Source organism: Silurus aristotelis (assembly GCF_946808225.1).
Source record: "Silurus aristotelis genome assembly, chromosome: 5".
NCBI classification, from domain to species: domain Eukaryota; kingdom Metazoa; phylum Chordata; class Actinopteri; order Siluriformes; family Siluridae; genus Silurus; species Silurus aristotelis.
Window position 1 is genome coordinate 33,465,298 of NC_139578.1, and position 20,428 is coordinate 33,485,725.

The 20,428-nt window shown below is 40.3% G+C and overlaps 1 protein-coding gene and 1 long non-coding RNA gene across 7 annotated transcripts in view; one reads left to right on the top strand and one right to left on the bottom strand.

The window, feature by feature from the left end:
• Nucleotides 1–20,428, bottom strand: part of LOC310725914 (C-C motif chemokine 8-like) — a 37,089-nt gene that overhangs the window by 16,370 nt on the left and 291 nt on the right. Inside the window, exons 2-6 of one of the 6 annotated variants that reach the window (XM_083541069.1) lie at nt 19,203–19,314; nt 18,864–19,002; nt 18,514–18,532; nt 14,502–14,613; nt 13,928–14,329 (exon numbers count right to left, since the gene is read on the bottom strand). In XM_083541069.1, coding sequence (XP_083397195.1) covers nt 14,218–14,329; nt 14,502–14,613; nt 18,514–18,532; nt 18,864–19,002; nt 19,203–19,314 — 494 coding nt within the window. In that variant the 3' untranslated portion in view covers nt 13,928–14,217. Of the gene's footprint in view, nt 1–13,927; nt 14,330–14,501; nt 14,887–15,171; nt 15,448–17,380; nt 18,070–18,240; nt 18,353–18,513; nt 18,533–18,863; nt 19,003–19,202; nt 19,315–20,428 lie in introns of those variants that run through there. The other 5 variants (XM_083541071.1, XM_083541070.1, XR_014533543.1 and 2 more) reach the window with 5 other exon arrangements.
• Nucleotides 1–20,428, top strand: part of LOC310725940 — a 39,452-nt gene that overhangs the window by 6,284 nt on the left and 12,740 nt on the right. The gene's annotated exons all lie outside the window — the stretch shown is intronic.

Below are 20,428 nucleotides of genomic sequence, written 5' to 3' on the forward strand. Positions count from 1 at the left end.
TTAGGAGCTAAATGTGAAAATGCTCTACCGCCTTTAGTGGACTTTGCTATTCTAGGAACTACTAGAAGCCCAGAGTTTTGAGATCTCAGGGAGCGTGACAGATTGTAGCGTGTTAAGAGACTGGATAGATACATGGGAGCCAAACCATTTAGTGCTTTATAAGTGAGTAGCAGTAGTTTGTAGTCTATTCGAAACTTAATAGGAAGCCAATGTAGGGACGATAAGATTGGGGTTATATGATCGTATTTTCTTGACCTAGTAAGAACTCTTGCTGCTGCATTCTGAACTAACTGAAGCTTGTTTATTAATGATGCAGGACATCCACCTAGTAATGCATTACAGTAGTCTATTCTAGAGGTCATAAACGCATGGACGAGCTTCTCTGCATCAGATATAGATAACATATTTCTTAGCTTAGAAATATTTCTAAGGTGAAAGAAGGCTGTTTTTGTAACTTGATTGATGTGATTTTTGAAAGATAAGTTGCTGTCTAAAATAACTCCCAGGTCTTTTACCGTTGAACTAGTAGTTACAGAACAACAGTCTAAATGCAGGCTGAGATACTGGAGCTTCTGTGTACTATTTTTTGGGCCGATGAGCAAAATCTCCGTTTTATCAGAATTTAATAGCAGAAAGTTATGGGTCATCCAATCTCTTATTTCTTCAACACACTCAGTTATGCGAGCTAATTGAGCTGTATCGCCTGGTTTGGATGAAATATATAGCTGGGTATCATCAGCATAACAATGGAAGCTAATTCCATGCCTTCTAATAATATTTCCTAATGGAAGCATGTATATTGTAAAAAGCAGGGGTCCCAGAACTGACCCTTGTGGCACGCCATAATTTACTAGCATTATCCTGGATAGCTCTCCATTTAAATCTACGAAATGGTAACGATTGGACAGGTAGGTCGAGCAAAACAAGTAAGGAGACAAAACCCTGATCAGAGGCCAATAACAGGTCATTTACCACCTTAACTAGCGCCGTCTCTGTGCTATGATGAGGCCGAAATTCTGACTGATACATTTAAACATTTTTATTCATAAGTAGGTGTGAGCAGAACTGCTGTGCTACAACCTTTTCAAAAATTTTGGAGATAAAGGGGAGATTTGATATTGGTCTGTAGTTGGACAGCTGACATGGGTCAAGGTCAGGTTTCTTAATTAGGGGGTGGATAACTGCCAGTTTGAAGGATTTAGGTACAAAACCAGTGCTAATGGAAGAGTTTATTATTTTTTAACAGGTTCAATTACCTCTGGAATGATCTGTTTAAAGAAACGTGTAGGCAAGGGATCGAGAATGCAGGTTGATGATTTTGATGAGGGAATTAATGAAATTAAGTCATTCTCAGGAATAGAAGTGAAGCTTTGTAGTTGATTGTCTGTTATAGTTACACTGCTGTCTACAGGGTTACTTGTGAAATAATTAGAATTTATATTAACTGTCTGGATTTCTTGCCTGATGTTTTCAATTTTATTATTAAAAAAGTTCATGAAATCATTAGACAACATTAACAAGGAGCAGGTGGGAGACATTATACAGCTAGGGGCTAGGGAGTAAGGGAGAAGGGAGTAGGGGATAGGGGCCCTGTGGCGGCATCTGGTGGCAAAGGCAAAAGCAATCCCAAAAATGTCCATACCTTGACAGAGTACATGTGTGTGAATGAGAGGGATGGCAGTGTAGGGGTGCGGTTGCAGGGAGAAGAGGTGGAGAAGGTGGAGGAGTTCAGGTACCTGGGGAAGTGAAGGAAAGAGTGCAGGCAGGATGGAGTGGGTGGAGAAGAGTGATAGCAGGAGTGATTTGTGATAGAAGAGTATCTGTGAGAGTGAAAGGGAAAGTTTATAGGACTGTGGTGAGACCTGAGATGTTGTATGGTTTAGAGACAGTGGCATTGAGTAAAAGACAGGAGGTGGAGCTGGAGGAAGCAGAGCTGAAGATGTTGAGATGTTCGTCGAGAGTGACGACGATGGACAGGATTAGAAATGAGTTTAATAGAGGGACAGCGCATGTAGGACGTTTTGGAGACAAGGTGAGGGAGGCAAGATTGAGATGGTTTGGACATGTGCAGAGGAGGGACATGGGGTATATCAGTAGGAGAATGCTGAGGATGGAGACACCAGGAAGGAGGAAAAGAGGAAGACCAAGGAGGAGGTTCATGGATGTGGTGAGGGAAGACATGCAGGTAGTTGATGTGAAAGAGGCAGATGTAGAGGACAGGGGGGGGGATGGAGACGGATGATCCGCTGTGGCAACTACTAAAGAAGAAAAAAAGAAGATGATTTATCTGATGTATTCTTTGACTCTGCAGACACACATTGATATATGTAGTAAATCTAATACATGTTTCTGCCACATCCCTTCTTTTTCCACTTTTTCTCCATTCTATAAGTAATGTTAGTTGTTTTATCAGACTCAAGACTTTGCTTGTATCACAAAAAAACTGTTAAAGTACTAAAATATATAAATAATCATTGTATGATATTTTTTATTGATTTCTCCTACTGGTGCTGCTTATCACCTGCCTTCAGTCCTCTACAACAACCCACAGTAAGATCAAGTTATTATTATTTTTTCTTATATTTTTAACTCTTTTATCTGTTCCTATAATTATTATTATTAGTTCTAGCAGTAGCATTTTATACTATATATAAGAGTGCTTCATATCTTATTATTGAACATTTAATCACAGAACTGAATGTGGAAATGTTTTCTTACAGATGGAATTGGAGTAGTAATATGCTGTTTCAGATACCAGAGAAATCCAATCCCTATCAGAAACATTACAGAGTATAAAGAAACAGACCGTCACTGTGCAAATCCTGGAGTCATGTAAGTTTTCACCTGCTTATTTATATATATATATATATATATATATATATATATATATATATATATATATATATATATATATATATATATATATATATATATATATATAATTACCTATTAAAAAGTAATTATTTATGTCCGTAATATGATTATTATTGTTTGTTAGATTTTCAGATGTTATTTCAGTTCTACACTGATGTAAATCTAATCTGCAGCTTTACCCTGGAAAAAGGCAATCAGTTGTGTGTAGATCCTGAACTCCAGTGGGTGCAGAAACACATGAAAAGAATCGACCAGGTCCTGAATAAAAGCCTGATCTAAACTCCAAAAAGTGTTTAAAATTCTCTTTACAAAACTTTATTTGAACATTATCTGCCAATCACCAGCCTGATGCACTGTCATGTGTTGTGGGAATTGACAATGAAAAACCAATAAAGAACCTGTCTGACCTTCTGTTTGATATGTTTGTCTGCTACTTCAATTCACAACAATGCATGGTGTCAGAATTAAAGAATTAAAGCAAATAAAAGTTGGGAACTGTGTGAGGTTCAGTGCCCAGCTGGCATAAGCTGATTTTTGTTTGTCCTGGGCACTCACACCATTAACTGTCCATTTTGAGACATCAGTTTAGATTTTGAAAGGTCTATTGAAGTCAGGAATGGTCACAATAGGAGCAGATGACAGAATGATAAAAAAATTGCAAATGAAAAAATTGGTTATGTGATGCAGCATTATGTAGGAGAAATTGAGAAATCTAATTACCTGTAGCACCTCGCAGCTGCATCAGGTTGAATATTAGATTGGATTAGGGTGCACACAAGTGTTTATTGTAGTCTCTTTGTACAGTGAAAACGTGGGTGGGGGTTAGGGTCCAAGGGACCAGAACTGGGGTTTTCCAAGGGAGATGTGCATTTGGACTTGGCAGGGTTTTGTCGTCTTCGCTGCTGGAGCTGCTGCTGCCTGTGGGGAAAAACAGAGAGATAAGTTCTGTAGCATAGTTCGAAACAAGCTTCCTTATGCATGCCTCTCTGTCTCTTTTTATACTTGTCAGACTCCCCAAGGATTATGGGGGGCAGCTGTGTTCCTCATCACCAGCCATGTTTCATTCCTCCATCCTGCCTTACTGCCATGTGATCACTAGCTTTAAAGAACACTGGTGCTGAGTAGTCGCTGTCCGTTCAGCACTCTGTTTGCTTTCATGGTCGGAGCGTAATGATTGGGGGGTGGAAGTCACAATGCATGAGATGGGTAGATGGATGGGTGGATGGATGGGTGGATGGATGGATGGATGGATGGATGGATGGATGGATGGATGGATGGATGGATGGATGGATAGATAGATAGATAGATAGATAGATAGATAGATAGATAGATAGATAGATAGATAGATAGATAGATAGATAGATAGATAGATAGATAGATTGTCTGTTGGTGAGAAAGTGCAGAATCCATCTGCAATCCACTTTTTGTTAGAATCCATTTAGAGGCAGCATCTCTTAAAAAAAAAAAAAAAAAATTATCATCATGACGGTAGTGACATTGTCAAAGCACGTGTTGATATGGTCCAAAACAGATGATGTGTAAATGTCCATGTCTGTGTGAGAGTCAAGTGTGGCCCCTGAAGCAAACATGTTCTAATCAGTATGCTGAAACTGGTGCTGTAGAGAAGAAATGGTTCCCTCTGGCCACACCACTACTGTCCTCACAGCTGGTTTCACCAGCACATATTGTCGTGTGTATTTGGGTAGCAGGAACAAAGAGAGGTGATCAGACTGACCCAAGTCGCGGAGGGGAATGGCCACGTATGCCTCAGGTATGTTTGTGTATAACTGATCCAGTGTTTTGTCCCCTCTGGTAGAGCAGGAGACATTATCGTGAAATTTTGGTAGTACAGATCTCAGGTTGGAGTGGTTGAAATCTCCAGCAACGATGATAGCTCTTTCAGGATGTGCAGACTGTTGTTTGCTAATAGCTGTGTGCAGTTCCTCCATAGCTAGCTTAGCATAGCATCCGGGGGAATGTACACTGCACTCACAACAATGGCAGAGAATTCTCTCGGTAAATAAAGGGTCTGTACTTCATCATCAAATACTCCAAATGAACAGAGCAATGACTTTCAGTAACAGTAGAGTCTGTGCACCATAATGTCTTAACATAAATGCACAGACCACCACCTCTGTGCTTACCAGCGCTTAATCATATTAATGTTTAACGATTTTCTTAATGAAACTACTTTTCTTAAAGACATTTTGAATGACTGCAAAATGGAAACTGTCAGTATTTTTATTGCTGATAGGAAAAGAAAGCTGCTGAAAGTTTTCTCTCACCCAGGAGTTCATCAAAACCAGTTCTATTTTGATACAAAGAAAAAAAAGAGAAGAATGAAGAAAACATGCTTTTGAACTTCTCCTGACCCTGACTTTTTTTATTTTTCTTGTAAACTGTGTAATAGGACACATATGTGGATAATAAGGATACCAGGATATTCCTAAACATTTTTTTTTTTTATTGAGTTTCCACTACAGTGATCGTCATCGTCGCCATCATCATTACTATCATATTTATCTATATCAACAGTCGTGTCCCCCGTACTCTCCTGCTGGTTTTGCTGGTTCTCACCTTTGGTTCTTCACAATGGTTTAGAGTAAGATAAAGTCTTATCTTTTTATTATTTCACTTTTTTATTTTTATTTTTTGTTAATATGATTATTAGTAGTCCTCTCCTTGAACTGCCACCTTACGTGGTGGAGGGGTTTGAGTACACGAATGACCCTAGGAGATATGTTGTCCGGGGCTATATGCCCCTGGTAGGGTCTCCCAAGGCAAACAGGTGCTGGGCGACAGGTCAGACTAAGAGCGGTTCAAAAAAACCCTTATGAGACAGAATAAATCAAGGACCGTGACGTCGCCCAGTATGGCGCAGCCGGGGCCTCACCCTGGAGCCAGACCCGGGGTTGGGGCTCGTATGCGAGCGCCTGGTGGCCGGGCCTTCCCCCACAGGGTCCGGCCGGGCTCAGCCCGAAGGAGCGACGTGGGGCCACCTTCCAGTGGGCTCACCACCTGCAGGAGGGACCGTAAGGGGCCGGTGCAAAGAGGATTGGGCGGCAGTCGAAGGCGGGGGCCTCGACAACCCGATCCCTGGACACGGAAGCTAGCTCTAGGGACTTGAAATGTCACCTCGCTGGCGGGGAAGGAGCCTGAGATTGTGCGTGAGGTTGAAAGGTTCCGACTAGAGATAGTCGGGATCACCTCTACGCACGGCTTGGGGTCTGGAACCACACTCCTCGAGAGAGGATGGACTCTTCACCACTCTGGAGTTGCCCATGGCAAAAGGCGGCGGGCTGGTGTGGGTTTGCTTATAGCCCCCCAGCTCAGCTGCCATGTGTTGGCATTTACCCCGGTGAATGAGAGGGTCGTTTCCCTGCGCCTACGGGTCGGGGATAGGTCTCTCACTGTCGTGTGTGCCTACGGGCCAAACGGCAGTGTAGAGTACCCGGCGTTCTTGGGGTCTCTGGGAGGGGTGCTGGAAAGTGCTCCGACTGGGGACTCCGTCGTTCTATTGGGAGACTTCATTGCCCACGTAGGCAGCGACAGTGTCACCTGGAGGGGCGTGATTGGGAGGAACAGCCCCCCTGATCTGAACCCGAGTGGTGTTCAGTTATTGGACTTCTGTGCTAGTGACAGTTTGTCCATAATGAACACCATGTTCAAGCATAAGGGTGTCCATCAGTACACGTGGCACCAGGACACCCTAGGCCATAAGTCGATGATCGACTTTGTGGTCGTTTCATCCGACCTGCGGCCGTATGTCTTGGACACTCGGGTAAAGAGAGGGGCGGAGCTGTCAACTGATCACCACCTGGTGGTGAGTTGGATCCGATGGCGGGGGAGGAAGCTGGACAGACTTGGCAGACCCAAGTGTACTGTGAGGGTCTGCTGAGAACGTTTGGCCGAGTCTCCTGTCAGAGAGATCTTCAACTCCCACCTCCGGCGGAGCTTTGACCGTATCCCGAGGGAGGCTGGAGATATTGAGTCCGAGTGAGTCCGAGTGAGTCTTGACTGTTCTCCACCTCCATTGTCGAAGCGGCCGCTCGGAGCTGTGGCTGTAAGGTCTCCGGTGCCAGTCGAGGCGGCAATCCCCGAACCCGGTGGTGGACGCCGAAAGTAAGGGATGCCGTCAAGCTGAAGAAGGAGTCCTATCGGGCCTGGTTGGCTTGTGGGACTCCTGAGGCAGCCGACGGTTACCGGCAGGCCAAGCGAACTGCAGCCCGGGTGGTTGTGGAGGCAAAAACTCGGGCCTGGGAGGAGTTCGGTGAGGCCATGGAGAAGGACTATCGGCTGGCCTCGAAGAGATTCTGGCAAACCGTCCGGCGCCTCAGGAGAAGGGAGCATTGCCCTACCAACACTGTTTACAGTAGAGGTGGGGAGCTGTTGACCTCACCTGGGGAGGTCGTTGGACGGTGGAAGGAATACTTCGAGGATCTCCTCAATCCCGCCGTCACGTCTTCCATTGAGGAAGCCATAGCCTCGTCCATCACCCAGGCTGAAGTCACCGAGGTAGTCAAGAAACTCCTCGGTGGCAAGGCACCGGGGGTGGATGAGATCCGCCCTGAGTACCTCAAGTCTCTGGATGTTGTGGGGCTGTCTTGACTGACACGCCTCTGCAGCATTGCGTGGCGGTCGGGGGCAGTGCCTCTGGGATGGCAGACTGGGATGGTGGTCCCTCTTTTTAAGAAGGGGGACCGGAGTGTGTGTTCCAACTATAGGGGCATCACACTTCTCAGCCTCCCTGGGAAAGTCTATGCCAGGGTACTGGAGAGGAGAATACGGCCGATAGTAGAACCTCGGATTCAGGAGGAACAGTGTGGTTTTTGTCCAGGCCGTGGAACACTGGACCAGCTCTATACCCTCTACAGGGTGCTGGAGGGTTCATGGGAGTTTGCCCAACCAGTCCACATGTGTTTTGTGGATTTGGAGAAGGCATTCGACTGTGTGAAGCGGCTGGGATGAAAATCAGCACCTCCAAATCCGAGGCCATGGACCTCAGTCGGAAAACGGTGGCTTGCCCACTTCAGGTTGGTGGAGAGTTCTTGCCTCAAGTGGAGGAGTTTAAGTATCTTGGCGTTTTGTTCACGAGTGAGGGAAGGATGGAACGGGAGTTTGACAGATGGATCGGTGCAGCTTCTGCAGTCATGCGGTCGATGTACCGGTCTGTTGTGGTAAAGAAAGAGCTGAGCCGCAAGGCAAAACTCTCGATTTACCAGTCAATCTACGTTCCTACTCTTACCTATGGCCATGAGCTCTGGGTCATGACCGAAAGGACAAGATCCCGGATACAGGCGGCCGAAATGAGCTTTCTCCGCAGGGTGGCTGGGCAATCCCTTAGAGATACGGTGAGAAGCTCGGTCACTCGAGAGGAGCTCAGAGTAGAGCCGCTGCTCCTCCACATCGAGAGGGGTCAGCTGAGGTGGCTCGGGCATCTGTTCCGGATGCCTCCTGGACGCCTTCCCGGGAAGGTGTTCCGGGCGTGTCCCACTGGGAGGAGACCCCGGGGAAGACCTAGGACACCCTGGAGAGACTATGTCTCCCGGCTGGCCTGGGAACGCCTCGGTGTCCCCCCGGAAGAGCTGGAAGAAGTGTCTAGGGAGAGGGAAGTCTGGGCATCTCTGCTTAGACTACTGCCCCCGCGACCCGGCCCCGGATAAGCGGGAGAAGATGAGATGAGATGAGATGAGATTATTAGTAGTGGTAAAATTTGTAATATAAATAATATCAGGTTGTGAACATAAATCTTAATGAACCACTTCAGGGTCATTAAAAATGTCTCATGATTCAGTTCAGGTCTCTTCCGCTCCATTTGAACAGGGTCCTTCTAACTTTGGTGGGAACCGAACAGGCTCTAGGTCATGGAACGAGAAGTAAACACTCTCCTGAAGAAGAAGGCCATCAAAGGTGTTCCCTCCATCAGAATGAGAGTCCGGGTTCTACAGCCGGTACTTCATATTTCCAAAAAAGGGCAGAGGGTTGCATCCTATTCTGGATCTGGGTCTCGTTCTCTCAGGGAACTAGGGTTACATACGTAACCTAGAGACTTTCTTTAAGTTGCTCAGTGTTGACTACCACTTACTGACTGGATTTACATTAATTTGCCCACATTCATTTGCCCTTCCAGATACATTACATATCTAACAGTGTCTAACAAGCATTCCTGGATTTAAGGTTAAGATTCTTCATACTAGCAGAAGTATTCGAGGTGGATACATGTTATAATCATCTCGAGTGATTTTAAATGCTTGGCCTTTTCCACAAAATATGATCTTTTGTAGAAACATCAACACAATGAAAACATCAAAGATCTATCTGATTTTATCATCTTTACATGTGCTCAAAATACACTTTAAATACAGTAGAACATTTATTTACATACTTTATAGAGACAATAATAATATTATGGAAGTATCTAAGGTGGATACATGTAATAAATGTAATTCCTGATGTAATGTTCAAGGGGTTAATTGTACAGAAAATTTTAAGAACATTTCCAGTTTATGGAACAACATACAGTAAAGGGGTGCTTGAGTAGGTCTGTGGTCTGATGTGGTTGAATAGATGGCAATAAATCTTCTGTTTTTCAGCAACAGTTAAATCTGTTAAATAATAAATGACAGTATTCAGACACATTCAAAAAGTTAAACTGATTCTCTGAGATACTCTGTGTTGTCTAACACTCACTGACTGGATCCTGACTGGATCTCTATCTTCATACTGAATTTAACAGTGTTTGGGAACTTTACTGGAATTTACCCTTTTAAATATATGATTCCTGATTCTAACTGCTCACAATTCCTCTATTATTTACTACAGTTTTACCTCAGCTAACATTTTCCTCACATGATAATTATCATTAATAACCCTAAATCTGGATCCATGTCTACCAGGATCTATTTCTGCTCTCCAGGACTGCTTTAAATGCACTGACTGGGACACGTTCAGGGAAGCTGCAACAAACGTCCAGGAAGGGTACACTTCTTCAGTGACCAGCTACATCAGCAAGTGCATTGATGACGTGACCATCTCCAAGACCATCACTACACGCACCAACAAGAAGCCGTGGATGACCACAGAGGTTTGTGCACTGCTAAAACAAAGAGACTCTGCCTTCAGAGCAGGGGACAAGATGGCCTTAAAGATGGCAAGGGCCAAACTTTACCATGCCATCAGAGAGGCGAATTGCGCACATGCCAAGAGAATTTACGGCCACTTCCAGGACAGCGGAGACACCCGGCGCATGTGGCAGGGCATCCAGGCGATCACGAACAACAAGACAACATCACCTGCTTGTGACCATGACACCTCCCTTCCACATGCACTGAATGACTTCTAAGCCCAGTTCAAGGTGCAGAACAACATGGCAGCGAGGAAGACCACCCCTCCTCCCAGTGTCCAGGTGCTTTGTCTAACCACAGCTGAAGTAAGGAAAACTCTATGCAGAGTTAACCCATGAAAGTCTGCTGGACCAGAAAACATTCCTGGCAGAATAGCTAGCGGATGTCTTCACTGACATCTTCAACATTTTCCTGAGCAGTGCCATTGTTCCTACTTGCCTCAAGACGACAACCATCATTCCCATGTCGAAGAAGCTTACTGTCTCTTGCCTCAATGACTATCGTCCCGTCGCGCTCACACCCATCGTAATGAAATGCTTCAAGAGGCTTGTCATGAGGCACATCAAGACCCAGCTACCACCCTCACTGGACGCGATGCAGTAAGCGTATCGTCCAAACTGTGGAAGATGCCATTTCCATGACCCTTCATCTGGCCCTCACCCACCTGGACAACAAGGACCCATATGTATGAATGCTGTTCATAGACTTTAGCTCAGCATTCAACACAATCATCCCTCAGCACCTGAATTAAAAGTTGAGCCTCCTGGGCCTGAACACCAACAGCGAACAACCTGTCTCTAAACATTGACAAAACAAAAGAGGTGGTTGTTGACTTCAGGAGAGCACAGAGCGACCATTCTCCACTGAACATCAATGGATCCTCTGTGGAGATCGTCAAGAGCCCCAAATTCCCTGGTGTTCGTTTGGCCGATAATCTCACCTGGTCACTCAACACCAGCTCCATCACCAAAAAAGCCCAGCAGCGTCTCTAATTCCTGAGAAGGCTGAGGAAAGCTAATCCCCCCCCAACCACGTTCTACAGAGGGACCATTGAGAGCATCCTGAGCAGCTGCATCACTGTCTGGTTTGGGAACTGCACCGTCTCAGAGTGCAAGATCCTACAGAAGATAGTGAGGACAGCTGAGAAGATCATCGGAGTCTCTCTCCCCTCTATCATGGACATTTACACCACGCGCTGCATCCGCAGGGCTAACAGCATTGTGGATGACCACACAAACCCGTCACACACACTCTTCACTCTCCTACCATCAGGGAAGTGGTTCCGAAGCATTCAGGCCGCCACATCCAGACTGTGTAACAGTTTCTTCCCCTAAGCCATCAGGCTCTAAAATACGCAGAACTGAACTGAAACTCACTCACTCACACACACACACACACACACACACACACACACATACACACACACACACACACACACACACACACACACACACACACACAGACACCCACAACTGTGGGACTGATCTGTACAACACGGACTCAAACACACACTCGTACTTACTTCACACTCTCATATCATATTACCTCATTATTATAGACTGCTTACATGCCGTTTTTTGGATTGCTGCTATTGCTCTTTTGCACAACATTTTGTTTACAAATTTTGTTAATTACAATGTTCACTTTACGTCTTTTAGACAGAGTGTGTAATATACAACAGCTTTACTTGCAGCGCTATTTTTTCTTTTGTGTATTTGTCTTGCACTGTCTTGTGTTGTATTTGCACTGTTTGCACCAGGTTGCACACGATGTACTTTATGAGGCGAGAACACTTACTAGTCCTCAGCTCTGTGTTTTCTGTGATTGTTGTTGTATGTAGCACCAGGGTTCAGGAGAAACGTTGTATTATTTCACTGCATCAAATATATATGGTTGAAATGACAATAAAAGCGTCTTGACTTGACTTGACTTGACTTGACTTGACGACTTGACTTGAAATCATCTCAAAGTTGGCTGTTGGAGAACTTTATAATGAAAATCCAGTAGATTTTTTGTCACTGACATGCAAAACTGGTAGTCAATAAACATCTGTTAATTTTTAACTGTACTCTGATCAACTCTGACTCATAAAGGCCTGGACTCTGAATCGAAACATCCAAAACACTCACTCCTCCTGATACTGAAAATGGAGAAAAACTAAATTAGAGGTGAAAAATTGTGTATAAAGACAGGATGATCAGCTACCGACAGGTGCTAAAGACAAATGAACAAATCAGATTTGTTAGTTCTCACAATACAGAAGGAGAGTGAGAACTAACAAAGTTCTCACTACTAACCTGTGATGGACCACATCACATCACCAAAATGAGGACGGTTCCCCTTTTGAGTCTGGTTCTCTCAAGGTTTCTTCCTCATTCATCTTAATGTATTTTCCTTGCCACAGTGTTCATTGTGAAAAGTGCTATATAGGAAGAAGAGATATAAACTACATTGTCATAACTAATGCTAACCAATTTACAGTATCAGGTGGCTCGAGAAACTATTACATCAGACTTACAGTAATTGATGTGAAAAGTCTTTAAAGATTACAGAAACTACATTCTAGTGATGTATATTTAAGAAACTCATGTTTATCAAAATACTGCTGTGTATTTGTGAAATTCTAAAAGAGCTTCTGATGTTCTGTTCCTGCTTATAACAGCCATTACAAGCAAGATTTTTGGATTATTTGTATAGGTTGTGCTCAGAGCAAAGGTGAAGCTGTACATGAGTAAACCAGGGAATTGATTAAATATGTGGATCAGGTATTTGGTGCATTTGAATTGTGGTTCTCAAATTGTATTGTTTTATTGTTCGAGTAGTTCTGAAATGTAAAACCTTTGGGAACCATTGATTTGTCCTAAATAATGAAGTGTTGTTTTGTTGCAGTGAAAACTATAAGTCTATGGATGTAGACCTCAGATGAAAGTACATGTTGAGGTGCCCTGTCATGTATCTGGGTAAAGCTGTGAGATATTCCTATTTAAAAAAATTTCTTGTTGGAAACAAATAAAACACTTATACTTGGACTTGCAGTCGCTCAGTTTCTCTGTGATTGTATATATTTTTGATTGGCCAGAGATATGAAGCACAGAAGGAACTTGCACAAACCACCATGGCCATTTTTGGTTTCATTAAGCATCAGCATAATTTATAATGAGTTGTCTTTAGTTGCATCCGCTTGTGTCCTGATGTCTGGCATCACTTTTGAACTGAACTTGAGGTATCTTGAAGTACTTTAATATACCTTTGTAGCCTTTTAGAGAATCATCATGGACATAGACAACAGGGAGATTCCGCCAAACGCTGCAGACCCTCTTCTCAAATCTACAGGAGTGAAACGTACAGATAAGGTGCCCCAACAGTTTTGTTGTTGTCTAGGTCTTTTCTCGTAGTTTTTTTTAAGGTTCATCAGTATCTATCAGCTGGATCGTTTCAGTGTTTGTAAAACAGTAACAGTTTGTCACAAGGACTTGTTCAGATACATTTTAATTTCGAAAAACAAATGGCTACTATGTTTGTTTTTGTGTCAGCAAAAATTTTACAATTCTAAAATCTGAGTGATGTGGGATTTTTTTTTTTTTTCATTGTTTTGTTTTGGATGCACCTAATGCAACAAACAGATTTTATTGCCCAATTTATAAGCATTTTTTGTTGTATTACTCTGTATTACACTTTTTTATTACTGTATTAAAGTGAACATTCACTACTGATAATGTCTTTCATGGATTTGAATAAAAATGGGTAAATATATGACTGTGTAACAGGCTTGATTTTTTCAGTAATTTAAACACATTTCATGGTAATATAACACAATCTTAAAGTCAAGCAATTGTTCAAGGTTATAAACTATTTTGACTTTTCAAAGATGTGAAAAATTACATTCATCTAAATACATCTAATGATATTAATCAGATGGTAAAAACGTCTTTGGTTAAAAGTGTATTTTTTATTTTCAATACATGTAGAAATTTGATTTGTAAAAATGTATTTTTATTCAGTTGAGACAAAGTAAATTGAAAAAGATTTAAAGTAATTTGTGTCTAACAACATTGTTTTAAGTACCTGCGTCTCTGCAGAACCGAAGAATAAATCAGATAAATCATGCTAGTATCAGTATGTTCTGATAAGTAATTAAAAATCTATTCCTTTTGCTAAACTACATAAAAGTACATTTTGTATGAATATGAATTATTCATTGGAAAGAGGATTTTAAACTCTATGGAGTTTCGATCATACTTTGATCTATCCAGTCAAATTGTTTTATGGAGTTTTGCACCCACTCGAGTTCAGGATCTACACACAACTGATGGCTGTTCTTCAGAATGAAGCTGAAGATTAGAGAGAAGATTTAGAGTAGAGGTTTAGAACTTCAATAAATTCCAAAAATCTAACACACACTCCAAAACTCCAACATTGTATAAAGTTATAATGTGATAAACATGGACATGAAATTATTGCTGTGATTATTTTTTTATTAATAAACCAGAGGCTAAAACTTACATGACTCCTGGTTGTGCACACTTAGGGCCTGTTACTTTAAACCCTGTAATGAATCTGATAGGGATTGGATTTCTCTGGTATCTGAAACAGCATGAGACTGATACATCTGAGTCTGTAAGAAAACATTATCACATTCAGTTCTGTGATTAAATGTTCAATAATTCGATATTAAACACTTTTATATTCAGTATAAAATGCAGGTCTGATGTATCTGTTCAACTGTTGCTGAATCCTGGATCCTGATTGGTTGCCAGGTGTTGATTAATTCTGTAGACCAGCAGCTCTGACAGTAGTGCAGGTTTATACTGTATTAATGCTCTCGTTCTGATACGTTTCTATAGCAACAGTTCAGTCACAGTGACGTGTACAGCAGACGCTCCACATTCTATTTGGAGATTTATGGTATAACATTTATGGAAGGAGTCATCAGTGTCCACACTGCATTTTATTATGATAAATGGTAAAGAATTGCTGATACAAAAGTAATAAACAGTAAATCTGCTTCATCACAACATTCCATCACTCAGTATTCAACTTTAACAGTGTCAAAAACATACAGTCGTTTATTAACAGTGTTTATTTTCACAACCTCTTACTGCTACTACTAATATTATGAATTTTTATGGACAGAAAAAAAAAAAAGTTAAAATTTTTTTTAACTTTATCTTACTCTGGGTCTTTGCAATGGACTGAAGGCAGGTGAGAACCAGCAGAACCAGTAGGAGAGAACGAGAGATCATGACTGCTGCTGCTGATGAAGGTGATGATGATGATGATGATGATGATGATGATGATGATGATGATGATGGTGGTCACTATGTGAACAGGATGGTATTAATGCAGATATCCCCTAATTTTTCAAATGATAAAGCTGGTATCAGGAGGAGTGGTTTAGGTGTTTTGACTCAGAGTAAAGGTCTTGATGGATCAGAGCTGTTTTGGCGAAACATTTAGACAATATTTACCCAATATCAATCGGATAGGTTGAACATACTTGCCGTTTAAAGTGAATAATTAACAGATGTAAATAATTAACAGATGTTTACTGACCACCAGTTTTCTGTCAATAAAAAAAAACAAAAAGAGACGTTTTGATTTTGTCATATGAGTCCAGTTTGAATTTTTATTTGTAATGATCTACTGCACCCACACCATCTCAGTGTCTGCACACATCTGGAATCCACTTTTTGTCATAAAACTGCAGTAAAAAGAAGATAAAGGTGAGGGTACAACCATCATCTGTGAATCTTCCTAATTTGAATGTTTTTTGTTTTTTTTTACCCACTGGAAGGATTGTAAAACAAATAAAAAATAATGTTAAAATCATAAATCGTACATGACTCCAGGAAGTGTGAAGTTGGATCTCGTTTTTTTTTTTTTTATATATAAAACACAAAACAACACTAATCTGCTCCACTCTCACCTGACAGAACATTTCATTATCTTCTCTTTTTTATTCCAGACTAAAGGATAAAGTTATATTAAAATCATGAGACATTTTTTATGATCCCTAAAGTGGTTTATTAACATTTATTTTTACATCCTGATATTATTTATACTACGACTACTACTAATAATGATATCAACAAAAAGTAAAATAATAAAAAGATAAGACTTTATCTTACTCTGAGCCATTGTGAAGAATTAAAAGTGAGGACCAGCAAAACCAGCAGGAGAGAACGAGGAGACGCGACTGTTGATATCGATAAATATAAGAGTAATGATGATGATGATGATGATGATGATGATGATGATCACTGTGGTGGAAACTCAACAGGGAAGGTACAATTTTTGGGAATATCCTGGTATCCTTATTATCCACATGTGTCTTACTTTACAGTTTACATAGACATGTTTTCATAAAGATAGAAGAAAAAGAGAAAAGTCAGAGTCAGAAGTTAAAAAAATCTTGTTTTTATACTTTTTTTTTGTTTGTATAAAAATAGAACTGGTTTTGATGAACTCCTGGGTGAGAGAAAACTTTGTACGTATCACAGATATTCATCTTCTATCAGCATAAAAAATACTCTCCATTTTGCAATTATTCAAAATGTCTTGTAGAAAAGAAGTCACATTAAGAATATCATTGAACATTAATCTGATTATGTATTAATGTTTGTGAAATTCACATAACCAGCTTGTTGGAAAGAACATCATCTGATCATACTGTGACCATTCTTGACTATTATATACAATATAGCCTTTTTCTAATTGGACCGTCAGTGGTGGGTTTTTTATGGTTTTTCCATTGTCCCGCCCCCTAATTCCCACAACACATGACAGTGCATCAGGCTGGAGATTGGCAGATAATTCTCATATCATGACACTTTATTTCTATTTCTATCAATCAGTCTCCATTAATCCACAGAAATGCTGGTTACATTTACTGTATTTGGCAGATGCCTTCATCCAGAGTCATTTATACAACTGAGTAGTTTGGGGCCACCAGTTGCAGCTCGGTGGTGCTGGGATTTGAACTTCTGATTACAAGTCCAACCACTGAGTTACTACTTCCTGTTTGGAAAGGTGGTATGATGCTTTCTATTAGTTCCTTTTGGGGGTTGGGGGGAGGTGACTGGTGTGTGTTTCAGATGGACTTAATTTATTATTTTACTGATTCTCAAATGAAACCTTGAATGAATTCCCCTGAACATTACATGCGACTTTGTGATTTTTTTTATATATATATTATATAAACGTCTATTTACACAACCTTTACTGTCAGTATACAATAATACACAGAAATAAAGAATAATATGTTATAACACAGTGTTTATTTGTTGACTTTCATTATTTTACAAGTTTTATAATAACATAAGTTATATAATGGGAAAAAAAGTAAAAAGAAGGGATGTGGCATAATAATGTACTAGATGTACGATAAATACACGTGTGTGTCTGCAGGGTCAAAGAATAAATCGGATAAATCATACTAGACAAAGTGGCATTAAATAAAAGACAGGAGGTGGAGCTGGAGGTAGCAGAGCTGAAGATGTTGAGATGTTCGTTGGGAGTGACGACGATGGACAGGATTAGAAATGAGTTTATTAGAGGGACAGCGCATGTAGGACGATTTGAAGACAAGGTGAGGGAGGTGAGATTGAGATGGTTTGGACATGTGCAGAGGAGGGACATGGGGTATATCAGTAGGAGAATGCTGAGGATGGAGACACCAGGAAGGAGGAAAAGAGGAAGACCAAGGAGGAGGTTTATGGATGTGGTGAGGGAAGACATGCAGGTAGTTGGTGTGAAAGAGGCAGATGTAGAGGACAGGGGGGTATGGAGACGGATTATCCATTGTGGCGCCACCTTGCGGGAGCAGCCGAAAGAAGAAGAAGAAGAAAACTCTATGTTTTAATAAATAATGTAAAATAATATTTCTCCTGCTCAATTACAGGAAAAGTCTTATTTTTATGAAAATTAATGTCATTGTTAAGAGGATTTTAAACACTTTGTGGAGTTTAGATCAGGCTTTTATTCAGGACCTGGTCGATTCTTTTCATGTGTTTCTGCACCCACTGGAGTTTAGGATCTACACACAACTGATTGCCTTTGTTTCAGGGTGAAGCTGCAGATTAGAGAGAAGATTTACATCAGTGTAGAACTGCAATAACATCAGAAACTCTAACAAACAATAATAATCATATTACACACAACCATAAAGCAATGATGGACATAAATAATTACTTTTGATTAGGTAATAATATATAAATTAATAAATAAAACAATAAAAACTAACATGAATCCAGGTTTTGCACACTGATGGTCTGTTAATTTATACTCTGTAATGACTCTGAAAGGGATTCGATTCTCATGGTAACTAAAACAGCATGTACCTGATCCATTTTCCTCTGTAAGAAAACATTTCCACTTTCAGTTCTGTGATTAAATGTTCAATAATAAGATATGAAAAACTTTTATTCCCAGTATGAAAAGGTACTGCTCATAATAATTATAGGAACAGAAAAAAGAGTACAATTTATAAAAAATAATATTAATAACTTTATCTTACTGTGGGTTGTTGTGGAGGACTGAAGACAGGTGTTAAGCAGCAAAACCAGTAGGAAAATCAATAAAAAAATATATGATTCAATGATTATTTATTTCCCTTACTTTGACATAACTTATAGAACGGAGAAAAAGTGGAAAAAAGGGATGTATTAGATTTACTACACACACACACACACACACACACACACACACACACATATATATATATATATATATATATATATATATATATATATATATATATATATATATATATATATATATATATATATATATATATATTTTTTTTTTTTTTTTTTTTTTCTCCTGCTCAACTACAGAAAAGGTACATTTTGCATGGAAATGAATTACCTGTTGGAGAGATGATGTAACAGATGTTTGAGGTTTGTTCAGGCTTTCATTCAGGATCTGGTCAAGTCTTTTCATGTGGTTCTGCACCCACTTGAGTTCAGGATCTACACACACATGATGGCTGTTCTTCAGGGTGAAGCTGCAGAGCAGAGAGAAGATTTACATCAGTGTAGAACTGCAATAAAATCAGTTTTAAGTAAAGTTTTAATATACTACATAGTAATAGATTAATGTTTTACAATAATACACCAACAGAAGCATAAAACAATAATGTACATAAAATAATGACCTTTATTCAGTGATTATATATAAATTAATAAACAAGTGGATAAAACTTACATGACTGCAGGTTTTGCACAGTGACGTTCTGTTACTTTATACCCTGTAATGACTCTGATAGGGATTGGAGTTCTCTGGAACTTGAAACAGCATGTTTCTGATCCATTTGAGTCTGTAAGAAAACATTTCCACATTCAGTTCTGTGATTTAATGTTCAATAATTAGATATTAAACACTTTTATATTCAGTATAAAATGCAGGTCTGATGTATTTGTTAAAATGTTGCTAAATCCTGGATCCTGACTGGTTGCCAGGTGTTGATTAATTCTGTGGAACAGCAGCTCTGACAGTCACAGTTCAGTCACAGTGACGTGTACAGCAGACGCTCCACATTCTGTATGGAGATTTATTGTTTAAAATTTATGGAAGGGGTCTTTAGTGTCAACATTGCATTTGGTGATGCAAAAGTAATAAACAGTAAATCTGCTTCATCAAAACACTCCATCTCTCAGTATTTAACTTTAACAGTGTCATAAACATACAGACGTTTATTAACAGTGTTTATTTCCAAAACTTGATAGATATCACTACTACTATTACTAAAAACAATAATAATACTACAGTAAAACTCTGTTGTACGAGCAACCTATAGTACAAGCAAACGGAGATACGAGCGACCTTACTCGCAAAATTTTACTCTACTTCACAAGCAAATTTGAAAGGCACGAGCAAACGCACACTGCCGGTTCCCCGTTTTCGGCGGAGGGTCGCATCAGTCTCTTAGTTAATGACGTATCACTCAGTCGCTCTCGTTGTTCAGTGCAGCAAAAACTTAACTTTTTTTAGTTTTATATTTTTATTTCACTAGAAATCTTGAAAAATGTCTCCTAAGAAAATCAGTGATGGTGCTGTGAAAACAAAAGTAAATAGAATTACCATGGAAACCAAAAAGGTTACGAGCGTGATGTGCGTCTCACACTCGCAATCAACCACTACTACATGGGTAAGTGTTAAATTATGTTTATCATATGTTCATTTGTGGTGTATTTGTTTGTTAAAATAGACTACAAATACTTTTTAAGAAATGCAGAAATAAGCGATTGAATGAGATCTCGGAACGGATTAAATCTCTTTTACATTCATTCTTATGTGGAAAATCAGTTCAAACGTACGAGCAAATGGACCTACAAGCAATTGTTAAGAACGAATTATGCTCGTCCAACTGGGTTTTACTGTAATAATAATAATAATAATAATAATAATAATAATAGGGACAGAAAAAAAAG